Here is a 14098-nt window from a genome sequence, read left to right on the forward strand (position 1 = left end):
ATCGAACCAGCCTGCTAGGCCGCGTTATAACCATCCATGTAAATTAAACGAGTTTGATATCTAAAAGTATCGTTGTAAACATCTAGGAGGCCATGGCGATGAACCTCCACCGCGATATCCTGTCTTGTCCATCTTCGTATACAACGATGAGTTTGACATGATTGTCGACCTCCACCGTGACCGCGACCTCCACATCGACCATGACTCATTTGTTCTGTTCGTACCCTAACAGAGTTTGGTCAGGACTTCTGAGTAAAGAATCCGTTGAGGTCATATAAAACATGTTTAAACTTTGTTAAAATATTAATTTTTTTACTATACATTTCTTGTTTAATAACCCTGTACATATTATACTAAGTAAGATAAAAATACAAAAGTTGGGTCAACAATTGAGATTCATTAAAGCATGTATTTAAGATATTGCTAAAATCACAAGCGATCAAGTGACAGCTTTTGTTATAATGAAAAAGAATTAGTAATAGATAATGATTTAACGAGGTCGCAAATACTGGGTGCAGCCCCGCCCACGAGTCTCAAGGTGCGCTCTGCAGGTTTGATCTGCGGTTTCGGAGCGGAAGAGAGGGGATGGATGACCCCCTGCCAACTACACATAGCCTGTGTGTTGTAATATTGGAATCAGCTGTTTCGCGCGTTACCGCTCCATACAAATAAAGCCTAATTGCATTGCCTTCATTAAAACCTAGATATTTTACAATGTAATTGACCTGTGTTACCGGAAGTCGATCAGTTTTATGGTTAACGACAAACCAACCACTAGAGTTACAGTAAGGGGAGTCAGTCACATTACAATTTTCCTAGTTTGATTTTCCGTGTTAGCGATATTTTTACACTTTTCAAACTGTTTGAATAGTCATAACTCGGAAACTTGTAATCCTAGACCTACTGTTTATACAACATAGTTACAAATGTACTATTTTTAGTACGTGCGTTTAGAATTATGCGGAAAAATGTGTTCTTTTGACAAGGCTGTTAAAAAAGTTCGGCGTCTGCAATGTTATGAAATTCTTAAAATGTTATTCTTGGGCGTGTAATTTTTTAAACAATTACTTAAAACGTTTAATTATCCAACACATATTTAAGTAAGCAGGTTTTTTCAATTTACGGTAGGCTGTACAAACTGCAAGACTGCCCTTTGAACAAATAAAATCTATAAAGTATTTACTTTATAGTTGGTTTGTTGGCAACCATTTTCAAGTGTGAATAATTTTCAGTTTTTAGAATTTTGTATTTCTTAAAACTGTGTACTTCATGACAAAACCCGACAGGCCACGCTGAAATTGAGACGGAGATCGGAAGAAACGCCCCATATTAATATATGCCCTTTTTGAGGAGAACTCAAAAATGGATTCTCAATACGTTAATTTATAGCCCTGTTAAGGTTTTAGACAGTACCCTATCCTGTCATCTAGTACAACTGTTTAAAAAAGGTGATGTCATGGGCCCTTTTCCTGTTGAACTGGATGCAAAGCTCATGCAAAGTTTTATACCAGGCCTGAGCCTATTTATTTTCAAATACTAATCAAAAGCGTTTTTGACACTTTTTGGAGTGGTCAATCAAAAGAATCACAAGAAGTCTTTCTATCAGTACGTGTGAGTGCACAAAAGTAACCGAGTAAGCTGTGAACCAAAAATGTCGAGAAAAACTGTTGGGAGTATTCTTTAAAAAGGGAGTAAAATGTGTCAAAATATGCTGTACACTTTACTAACTTTGCTTAAATTATCAGTCAAGAGCATTGCAGTAGTATAGTAACACTTCTGCCATCAGTTACCATTAACATATTTGAAGAAAAAGATGGCAATATGAGAATAGACCCAAATACATAAAACCTTAAGTTTGGGAGCTTGCATGGAACCAACTAAAATCCATCCTGTCACACAAGTCATCACACTTCAAACAAGAGTAATTGAGTGCATTTTGACAATTTAGATTTAACAGTAAAAGAGCTGTGTGAATTCAAAAATTATTTGAATGAAAAAAACTTAGTACCAGCATCTTACTATGAATAATAAGACGTATTTTAATTGCTTTAGAGTAACCAATTATACCTATATAAAACCTAAAATCAACACCTCCGATTTATTTTCAAAGTGTAACCCAAAATTTGCAATAAATCCAAATGACGAGTGCAGGGACTAAGACTTGCATAAAAGCATCACAATTTTTCAGTGTAATGCGTGAATTTATTGATCAGACTATAACAAGCGATGAAATATTAGTCATAGAGTTTGACGACAGTCAAAATTTACCATCACGTAGTATTACTATAAACAAATATATATTAAAAAAACATTATTGCGGCTATATCTTCAATATTTACTGCCACAATAAACGTGGCACGAATTCACGTACGTATATATCCATGGAATCAAAAGCAAAATCAAGAGCAAACTCAGTATATTCTTTCTTGTTCAACATGTTATCATCAAAAATCTACAAACAATCCTAGACTTAAAAACGTGTTTTTATTATCTGATGCTGCAAAGGGGTAAAATAAAGATACGATATATAAGGATTCTGTTCGTTTAACGCAAAAAGTTTGGATGTTGAAATTGTCCAAATGTATCCTGTAATGAGTTTCATACGGAAAATTTAAGTTTATTATAAATTTTGGATTAACGAAATCTAGTTCGAAGGAGAAAGATATACTTGAGATCTCAGAACTATATTATAGTAGGATTGTGCAGTGTCGTCAAACACTAAAATTCCTTTCGAGTTAATCAAGAATGCCGTAATTTAGAATTAGTGATAAGCCCTTACATCATTCTTTTTAAGCCTCGGCCAACAAGGTTATAACATTTAAAATCCAACAGTATTGCATGCTAAAGTATGCTAGTGAAGGAAAATTTCAGATATATCAGTCAATTTTTACACCCTTTCGATACAGGCTATTTTTCTCAGAAGCACCTCTATTAACAATGCACCTGAAGTTATTTTGAAAGAGTGCAAAATAAAGGATATTAAGGACCTGTACTAATTTTTAAAGGAAGAGAGTAGGCAATTGTTTTTTAAAAAAAGAGGCCGATTTAATTTTAAGCCTTAATTTACACGTCTTCATGGGCCATTGGCCCATGCGAGGATCCTATCAAACAAAATAAGGGGAAGTGTCGATACAGTACAAGGTCAATGGTATTGATAAAAAGTGCTTCGGTCACAGACAGGGTTTAAACCTACTCCATCTCTACCTCAGACCCTAAGAATCAAGAATCAAGAACTTTATTAGTCATTAGACATACAATGATACATTAGACTTCGTCATTTATAAATTACTATTTAGCAGCTATTACATAAATGCTTCTAGTTCATTAATCAATTTAATATAGTAGTTAAGTCATATTTAATAAATAAATTGTCTGCACATATAATGGAAAATATCATAACCAAGTATAAAAATTAACAAATTTGAGTTAACAGTAGATAAATATGTACAGCATAAGAAGACGTCTATGTAATAATTCACAGCAACATTAAATACTGAATTATATCAGTAATAAATAATATAAATAAATAACAATTAACAAACAACACGAATCGACAATATATGATTTTTAAAAAGTTAACTTTATACAATACATAATAAACAAGTACAACAATAAAAAGAGTAAAAAGCAATATATACACACTTATTCAGATCTGGTCTGCATTTAGCTATCAAATATTGTATGTAATTGACGAGCTTCATTTAATAGGAAATCATTAACCTTGTGAAATATATTTTGATTGTGGCAGTTTGTTAAATAGTATTTTTCTTGTAATATCTTTCAAATTCAAATTCAAATGGTTTATTGTCAGAATACAAACTATGTATATAACAACGTCATATTATAAATAATCTATAGCTTACTTTAAATATCCTTACTTCTTATCACAGTTAAAAATTCATCAACAGTGTACAAACATGAATCTACTAACATTTTCTTTACAACATTTTTAAAATTTGATCTGTTTAATACCTTGATATGATTGGGCAAAGCATTGTAATATTTGATTCCCTGATATCTAAAACTGGCTTGAGTGCTAGCAAAGTTACATTTTGGTACAACTACATTATTTCTATTACGAGTACTATAACTATGAACATCACATTGATTAATAAATAATGATAAATTATCTCTGACATATAACAAAACATTTAATACATAAATAGACGGCAATGTTAATACACCTAATTTTACAAACAGTGGTTTACAGTGCTCACGACTCTGGACATTACATATAAGCCTGACTGCTCTTTTTTGTAACACAAACAGTTTATTCGCAATCTGAGATTGGCCCCACAAAGTTACTCCATATGTTAAGAAACTATGAATATAGGCATAGTACATAAAAAGCAAGTGTTTAGCAGAAATTGTTCCATTAAGGGATCTTATAAGAAAAATACCTCGGGAAATTCGAGAAGCTACATAATCAATATGAGTTTGCCATTTAAGATTGGATTGTATAAAAATGCCAAGAAACTTAAGACCTTAAGACTTAAGAGCCAAAATTAAGGCTTAGACCTCTCGGCCATCGGCACTCCCGAAATAAATTACTAAATTTTATGAATCGCTTTTCAATGAGAATAAAATGTTACTCTCGGTTAAGCAAATAAGAACCGTTTCGACTCGGTGTTTATCGGTTGTACCAGAACTGCTCGGCTCTACTCTCCCACTCTTGATTAAGCAAATAAGAACCGTTCCGACTCGGTGTTTGTCGGTTGTATCAGAACTGCTCGGCTCTACTCTCCCACTTTCGGTTAGGCAACTAAGATCCGTTCCGACTCAGTGTTTGTCGGTTGTATCAGAACTGCTCGGCTCTACTCTCCCACTCTTTTGTTTAAGCAAATAAGAACCGTTCCGACTCGGTGTTTGTCGGTTGTATCAGAACTGCTCGGCTCTACTCTCCCACTCTTTTGTTTAAGCAAATAAGAACCGTTCCGACTCGGTGTTTGTCGGCTGTATCAGAACTGCTCGGCTCTACTCTCCCACTCTTTTGTTTAAGCAAATAAGAACCGTTCCGACTCGGTGTTTGTCGGTTGTATCAGAACTGCTCGGCTCTACTCTCCCACTCTTTTGTTTAAGCAAATAAGAACCGTTCCGACTCGGTGTTTGTCGGTTGTATCAGAACTGCTCGGCTCTACTCTCCCACTCTTTTGTTTAAGCAAATAAGAACCGTTCCGACTCGGTGTTTGTCGGTTGTATCAGAACTACTTGGCTCTACTCTCCCACTCTTTTGTTTAAGCAAATAAGAACCGTTCTGACTCGGTGTTTGTCGGTTGTATCAGAACTGCTCGGCTCTACTCTCCCACTTTCGGTTAGGCAACTAAGATCCGTTCCGACTCAGTGTTTGTCGGCTGTATCAGAACTGCTCGGCTCTACTCTCCCACTCTTTTGTTTAAGCAAATAAGAACCGTTCCGACTCGGTGTTTCTCGGCTGTATCAGAACTGCTCGGCTCTACTATCCCACTCTTGATTAGGCAAATAAGAACAGTTCCGACTCGGTGTTTCTCGGCTGTATCAGAACTGCTCGGCTCTACTCTCCCACTCTTGATTAGGCAAATAAGAACCGTTCCGACTCGGTGTTTGTCGGTTGTATCAGAACTACTTGGCTCTACTCTCCCACTCTTTTGTTTAAGCAAATAAGAACCGTTCTGACTCGGTGTTTGTCGGTTGTATCAGAACTGCTCGGCTCTACTCTCCCACTTTCGGTTAGGCAACTAAGATCCGTTCCGACTCAGTGTTTGTCGGCTGTATCAGAACTGCTCGGCTCTACTCTCCCACTCTTTTGTTTAAGCAAATAAGAACCGTTCCGACTCGGTGTTTCTCGGCTGTATCAGAACTGCTCGGCTCTACTATCCCACTCTTGATTAGGCAAATAAGAACAGTTCCGACTCGGTGTTTCTCGGCTGTATCAGAACTGCTCGGCTCTACTCTCCCACTCTTGCTCCGCGCTCACTGATCAGTCCTGTAGGGCGCCGCACCATGATACGCTCATATCCGTACCCTGTATCAGTGTTGGAGGAGAACGTCTACTGTCCACTTCGCATCTACTTACTGCTTACCAGGCGAGTTCGTTGTCATTTTACTTGTTTTATAATATTTGTTACATTTCTTTGTGACAAATCTTTAAATATATTTTAATTAACTTAAATCAAAACACTTGTACTTGCATTGCATATGCGCTTATTGTCGGCGATACTTCTGTCAGTAATAATCGTTGTAAAATTGCTAAAAACTTAACATATAGACGAAATAACTAAATTTAATTAATAATTACCTATAACAAGATTATTTATTGTAAGTTACCCTACAGCTAATGTCACTAAACTACGGAGTTTCGTCGCGACCTTACAGTTGGATTGAAGAAAACAATAAAAATATAGTAATACATTAATAAGCCCAAATCTTGCCTTGTGTGAGGTGTCATGGGAAACCTTTCTTCGGAAATTAAAATGTCAATGAGTTATTGAATAGTACCTGCCATTCATGAACGGGGATGGAAGTGACAAAATCGAATTCGGTGTGAAATAAGAATTTTCTACTCATAGTTGTGAAATAGTTCGAAAGTCTTTCTTTACATCACTTTAGAAGTACATTTTTCAACATTGCGTATATTGTCCAAAGATCTGAAAATTAAGAAGTCTGTTAAACAATACATAGCTTTTAACTTAATGTTTGTTATAAAGTTTTAAACATTATAGCGTATACACTGTAAGTTTGTAGCAAAAACCAATACAGACTAGGCTTCAAAGCATGGAATAGTTTTAAATAAAATAAAAACATGTCTAAGTTTTTACGGTGGTGTCTTGGGAAACTAGTATAACATTAGTAACATTCGCTATTCGTGGGTAGAAGAGGTGTACGTGGATAAATATAGTTTAAAATCGAAATATATTTTCAAGTCCCACTTATCCTCTGCCCACTTTAGAAGAGGCTGGAACAGAGCTAGCCCCTCCATCTTTCAAGGTGGCATGACTAAGATAGTGCTCATGTCCTCGTAGGATCTTGACAGCAGGAGGCCCCTACCCACTGCCTTATCCATCCTGAATATACCGGAAGCAAAGCAAAGGTCCTTTAAGGACTAGGTGCAGTGAGGGGTGTCCTCATCTTCTCGTCCCAAGTGAAAAAGGATTTCCTTGATTATCATTTCCTACATACAGATGTAAGGCCTCCTTTGTTATCCATTCTCTAAATATGTATACCTGTAGGAGCTCCTTGATTAAAATGTTATACTCAGAATTTTAGGATCTTTTGTTACTCTTTTCTACATATTCACATAAGTAGGACTTAATTTGTTATAATTTATTTCTTATTGGATCACTTTCCAAGAAAATTCTATTTTAACTTTGCTCAGAAACAACACTATCATACAAACACCCTTTAAGAAAAAATAAACATTTTTTATAGTATCAACTTATCGTACTCTCTCCAAACTCCAGATAGTAAAGGTATACACATGGTGAGAATACATGTTAACTAACACTGTTATTTAGAGTTATCATACTCTCTCCAAACTCCAGATAGTAAAGTTATACACATGGTGAGAATACATGTTAACTAACACTGTTATTTACAGTTATCATACTAAGGTGACGATATATCCCGTCGTAATAATTGACTTAACCAGAGCTACTAATGTAAAACACTGTACAACGTGAAAACCAATGTATTCGATATTCTATAATGCTAATAGATATTACAAACCTAAAAGTGCCTTTGTTTCCTTGTTTTGCTTTTATGTGTAAAATATTCATCCCATTGTATTGAAATTTAACGTGGCCATTCTTACAGTTCCTGGTATGAAGACATGTATATTCTTATTTCAAAAATCTCTCTGGGGTACATCCCACTTGCCTTAACGGTAGGAAAATTCCCATCTTGGTCGCTGAAGTGAAATATATTTTGAAAGATCCTATCAAATGTAATCACTGTTCAGTTTAAACATTTTTATGACAGCACAACGATAGTTTTACTAATTTAACCACTATTTTAATTCTTTTACATTTAACTTATAGTGTGTACATTTTCTAAGGAGTAACCATTAGTTTTCACGCCGTTTTTAGATTTCAGCTATTAGATAATTACTCGTCTACTTTAGAAAATGTTCTAAAACATAAGATCAGAATTTGACTCCGAAGACTGAAGCTGTCAGCAAGAACTATGTTAAATGAAAGTTTGCTGGTCTGTGGTTTTTAACTAATGCATCAATCTAGGTCTAAAATTTATAAGATATTAAACATATTTGTTCAGTATATAAAGAAAAATCACTTAAATAGTGTCTTTATTAATGTACTTTTAACTGTACATACTTAGCAAATATTAAGTATGAGATATAAAAGACAAAGTTACTATTAGGGGTCTATAACATTTACTCTAAATTTAAAGATTATTATAAAACCCACCTTAGTTGTCCTTTGTCAAATATAGGCTTCTTTGATCTGTGGTATATTTTTTATTGATCAGGAAACAAGGCAAAATCAATTGGTAACTTTCAATAGATATTCTCAAATTTCACCAGGGTTGCGTTAGATACAAAGTTAAAAGTATATTAATTAATGAAATACTAAAGTACAGGGTAGGCCTGCTCAAGGACAACCGAGCTTAATGAACAATGCTTATTACAAGATCACCGTTTGAGTTGTAACACTTATCTCAGAACTCGTTATCTCTTTATTAATAGAGTAGCCTTCAGTCTGGATTTTTCTGGCTGTATTAAAAGTTGTTTTAAATTCAGACGAGTATTTCAGTCAGTCTGGGCTTAAATTTTTGTTAAATTAGAAACAGAACTGTCTATGATGAAAACTTTGGAAGTCGCCGAGGACAGTCACCAAAGCATTTTCAAATAAACTTTACAAAATTTGTATTATAATCCTTTATGGCACTAAAGTTTGCATTAAAGCAAATTGTTTCAGCCAAATACATTTTTTCCACCAAATTAAGTCAATAAACATACCTATAGGTATAAATATAAAATATACAGTTTGTCTTCTGTATATTTATATTAGGTAAAATAATATATACATATATATATACATGTGTGTGTGTGTGTGTGTGTGTGTGTGTGTGTGTGTGTGTGTGTGTGTGTGTGTGTGTGTGTGTGTGTGTGTGTGTGTGTGTGTTATGCAATATTGTTATATAGTTATTATAATGTAATATATTGTAAGAATATTTTAACAGGCCTAAAAAAGGAGATAGATCGTTACGAGGGAGCCTAATCATGCTTCGGCACAAAACGTGGCCCACGATCGTCTGGAGACAGTTCGGTTTAAGTTTTATAAAAAATAAAAGTTTAAAGATTAATTAAAACAAAACTAAAAACGTCAGCCGCACAAAAAAGACCAGTAATAACGGCATAAAATACCTTATGTGGCACTCTGGCTTGAAATATAATTTGGATGAAACACGTGACAAACACGAGTGTTTTTTTTACATGATCACACCTTAAAAGTAAATTACCCAAAGAACATTGCAACTTCTTACTATTTGAGTTTTGTTTATCTCGCTACTTAGCACCGTTACAACCGGGTGTGAAATCAGGTTCAATAGGCATTGGGTGAATCCTGCTATAAAAATATGAGAGTCTTTCTGTTTATAGAAAAAGAAAAGCTACTGCTTACAACGCGTTGAAGAATTTCGTGAAACACCTCATCTTGTTGAAGAATCTGGAAGTTCTATTAGACGCTAATAAATTATATGACTTAGTCTACTTCCGAGCTGTCAAAGATCATAGTGAGGGAAAACATAGAAACACTCTATGTAGTGTGAACAATTTGGGCAGACAGTACAGGCTTTGTAAGACGACGCATAGCTTCCCTTTCCCTGCACGACTGTTGAAGAGAATTGCTTATAGTTGTTGAGAACGTGTTCACGTGGAGAGTTTTCCTGAATTTTGTAGCCCTCTTGGATCCACCACCGGTTCTAAAACACATGAATTTTACACATTCATTTTTATTATTATAAAAACTGGAAACCGAAATGACGCTCTAACAAACTATACTGATTATGCATTACGTTCAGTGATGTAAAGTCGGGTTAAGATTAGCTTGGCATGCATACGTATAACTTACTATCAAGGCCGCCAGCACAGAGGCACGTGTACTGTAGGCTGCCATAAACTATTGGAACAGGAACCCTGGAGGCGTGGTGGAGCCCGGAAGTGAAACAGGGACAAGGCGGACCAGTCACATTGCTGGCTCAACTGTGTCTCCCTTTTACATGGCCAAGGTCGACGTTATTGACTTATGGCAAACTGGTAATGGAGTTATTGTTTGGATAGCTTTGGGGAACTGTGGTGAAAAGGAACCACAGTTCCTTTATTTTATTCGTACAATCGTTTCTACATTATACTAATAATGAATCCATGCAAATAAAATACTATATGCCTTGCTTTAGCATCCGTGCATTAGACATGCCTCATCATTATGAAATAAAATAAATATTGTGTTCACATAAACATGTTTTTTGTTAAAAATGAGTTGACCTCATAAATAAGTAAACCAGGTGAGGCAGTAAAATTGAGAAATTTTATAGAACTACTCTCTTTGGAAATTTAAAAATCAAAGTGAAAGTAATATTTTTAGAGTGATAATATACTTGTCATTTTTAAGCGTAAAATTGTTCATGAACTTTATTTTACTATAAGTTTCGGGATATTTCATTCACAGAACACATAACCAGCACAGTAGGAAATGTATGTGTGTGCGTGCGCGCGTGTGGCTTTAGAAAGGCATATAAGTATATGATGACCAAATCATTACAAATTAATATATTTATAAAGATAGTTTTTAACTAAGTTCAACTAATTATAGAATATTTTTTTAACAATTTACATGGTTCTACTGTTACATGTCTATTGTTATGAGAAGGAGTTTAAAAGATGCACAAATGTTATTTATACCATATAAAGTATTTGATCTTGATGTAGGATCAATTATTAAGTTGTTTTCTAGATATATCACTCACAAAACCAAATTTTTATACTTCAAAATTATAGAGTGAAATCTGCATTCTTTTCAATTGCGTGTTCTTTTATGAAACTTCTCTGAAACAATGGAAATTATTTGTTGTTAAGCCAACAACTTGAAATATTGCAGTCGATGTATTTAAATGTATAATATAGAAGACCAGAAAATCAAAAGTTATCAAGTAACCTTATTTTTATATATATATATATATATATATATATATATATATATATATATATATATATATATATATTTGTAGAATAAACAACGGAAATTCACACTTCTCACGCGTGACATTCAGCTATGTACCCAGCAATCATAAAATTAAATGTATCACACTAATCCAGTTGCCCTGCAAGCGCAAATGTAGTTAATATTGGCTCACTTGGACATCGCACCGCAAATGCTGTTTCATGACCTTGCTCTTCGACTCGACCCGAAGTCTCTATCACAGTCTCTTCATATTGTCTCCATTGACCCAGATAGTAGACACGTGTACATTAGTAAGTATGTTAATGTTAAATTACTTGCCACCGTAGTTTCTACACAAGCAGACCATTGTGAAACACTCATTCAATATGTAACTTGTTTTCCAGAAACCACATGCAATGGAGGCAGATAAGAAAGAGTCGCAGAAACTACCTCCAAATCCTCAGTCACTGGCTAATATGCTGTCAAAGTTGACAGTTAGGTAAGCATCTTGCTTATTTCGTGTACGGTAATAACATAAATGGAACTCTTTATTTGTATTTCTAAATTAATGAACAGTAAATTCACGCTACGTTATATATATTTGTGCTATTTCATAGACAATATAGACAAATGTACAGCGCTCGGAATTTAAGAGTTGTTTTATGACAGAATAAGAATTTGATTTAGAGTCAATTAGTCAGGTTGTTTTTATAGATATATTACGCATGCGTTTAACAACATTTGTGCCCCTCTGTAACTTTACTCTTGTTAAATATTAATAAGATCGTTCAATGTCAGTGAATCGACCCAAAGTTATCATGACAAACTCTGTGCTGGGAAACAAGTTATCTTGTATTTATATTAAGGGTATACGTAAGTTACACACACTTCTCAAGCAATTTCCTGCTGAATAACAAAGGCATTATAACCGCACCCTTATAAAAAGGCATACAAAGCAATCCTGAGATAAGTTATAGCCATCGAATAATATTTCCGTCTGACACACAATAGTAAAATTAGACTAAAAGTTTTTAAAGGACAACGTTTCGGAAGCTCTGAAGTTGGAGAGGGGAAACAGTATTTATAAGCGCCAACGAAATAACCAGATTAATACGCAACATTATATTTTATTGAATAAATCAATTAAATAGCTTCTAAGATTTCTGTAGAACAATTTTAGGCCAGCGAGGAGGGATTCTGAAGTTAGTGAGAGCACTTAGGCTGTAGTATGATGGATCTCTATGACAATTTTAAAACGGTAGTAGGAAAATTGGCTGTACATATTATTACACAGTTCATAACACAATTCAACACAATCGTGCATTGTACTTATTGCGTGACAGAATCACAAACATACAAACTATCACACGTAGGCCATGTACGATTAGGTTAAATCCTAAAAGGACATCCAGTTCGCTGTTCTTATTTGTACTCTTGGTATTTTTTCTTGGAAATTATGAATATATATAAACTTATCATAGTGTATATCCTTCTTTCCCGATATTTACCACTACATCATCATTTTCTTTGATTCAGTCTAGAAACTATGTACCGAATTATTATATCCCACACTAGTCAAAAACTTATTCGTTGCCCTCTCGAGGTTTTCTTAGCCTTCAAAGATTGCACTTTATATATAGCGTTTTGCTTTGTAATTAATTACATTTCCAATAATAAACTGGCTCACTGCGTTCGTGTTTTTGCATAGCTCGTTGTCATGTTACACTCGTAGTACAAGACGTATCATTTAAACCTGGCCTTTTGGCTCTGTTATTTATTAGTAATGTAAAGAGATTTCAATCAATAGTTTTAATCTCTTAATAATGCGTTGATACCAATTAATAAAGTGTTATCGCAAGAAACTAATCTTCTGCACTCATGCGAAGTTTAATAATATACGTAGAAACAACAGTTTATCTGCCAAACCCAAGCTTGCAGTGATATGCCACGTACAAAACGTCCGTGCCACAATGTTAAAGATACCCAGTTCAAAGTGCCTTCCATGCATAGGCACATGCATATAATTTAACATTAAAAATGTGTGTCATTATAAATTAAATTTCATATCCAGAATACACAGGATGGTTTAAATTCGTTACTAGTGCCAACTATAATAAAATGTAAGCAATACTATTCTGATTGTTGTTTGCAGTAAACTGGTACCAGTACAGGCGTTTTGAAGTGATACGATTACCAACGAAAAATATTTAGTTTTAATTACTAGATTAAAAAATAAACGTTGATATTTATTATTGGAATAATTTTTATTCACTAATTCCTATGCACATTTGTCTTCTGTTACAGTTGGACAAAGCAAATATTTATGAAGGGATACAAAAAAGAACTAGAAATCAGTGATCTCTATTCACCTTTGGAAGAACATAAATCTAGTAGATTAGGGGATACACTAAGCAGGTTAGTTTGAAATGATACTATTAAGTTAATCTGTACTATTGTATAAAAATCTAATGAAATATACATATATGGTACCGAGAGTGTTAATTATTAACTTTGTAAACTGTCCAGTATTACAGTATAAGTACACACGTTATTGACTTAAATCTGTTTTATTCATAAACTTAATTCTTGTATTTACAATATTAACAAATCAATAAATATAATACACTTGAATGCAAATTAATTGTGTTAACCATGGAAAGATTTGGACTCCACAAGAAGGTATCTCCTCAGACAGTTCAATAATCGTAATCAATAAATTAGTAAATACGAGTAAGTGAGTAGGTATGTGCGTCTTGGTTGGGTACCGGGCCACACAGGCATAGGTGGCAACGAATGCGCCGACAGGCTTGCCAAAAGCGGAGCAAGCATGCCATACACCGGTCCAGAACCGAGTTGTGGTATAAGCAAGTCAGCCGCTTATCAAAGTATAAACAAATGGTCCAGGAAGACGCACCGCTTGCGGTGGCAGAGTCACCAAGGACAAG

At 34.6% G+C, this 14098-nt stretch overlaps 1 protein-coding gene across 2 annotated transcripts in view; it reads left to right on the forward strand.

The window, feature by feature from the left end:
• Positions 1-11554: 11554 nt before the first annotated feature.
• The window catches only part of LOC124359642 (probable multidrug resistance-associated protein lethal(2)03659), a 59184-nt gene continuing 56640 nt past the window's right edge, over positions 11555-14098 (forward strand). For both annotated transcript variants that reach the window (XR_006922180.1, XM_046812550.1), the window contains exons 1-2: positions 11555-11652; positions 13458-13568. Coding sequence is in view for 1 of the 2 variants with exons in the window: in XM_046812550.1 (XP_046668506.1) it covers positions 11570-11652; positions 13458-13568 (194 nt within the window). In the remaining variant the exon portion in view is untranslated. The remainder of the gene's footprint in view (positions 11653-13457; positions 13569-14098) is intronic.

The sequence above is a fragment of the Homalodisca vitripennis genome, chromosome 4 (genome assembly GCF_021130785.1).
Source record: "Homalodisca vitripennis isolate AUS2020 chromosome 4, UT_GWSS_2.1, whole genome shotgun sequence".
NCBI classification, from domain to species: Eukaryota; Metazoa; Arthropoda; class Insecta; order Hemiptera; family Cicadellidae; genus Homalodisca; species Homalodisca vitripennis.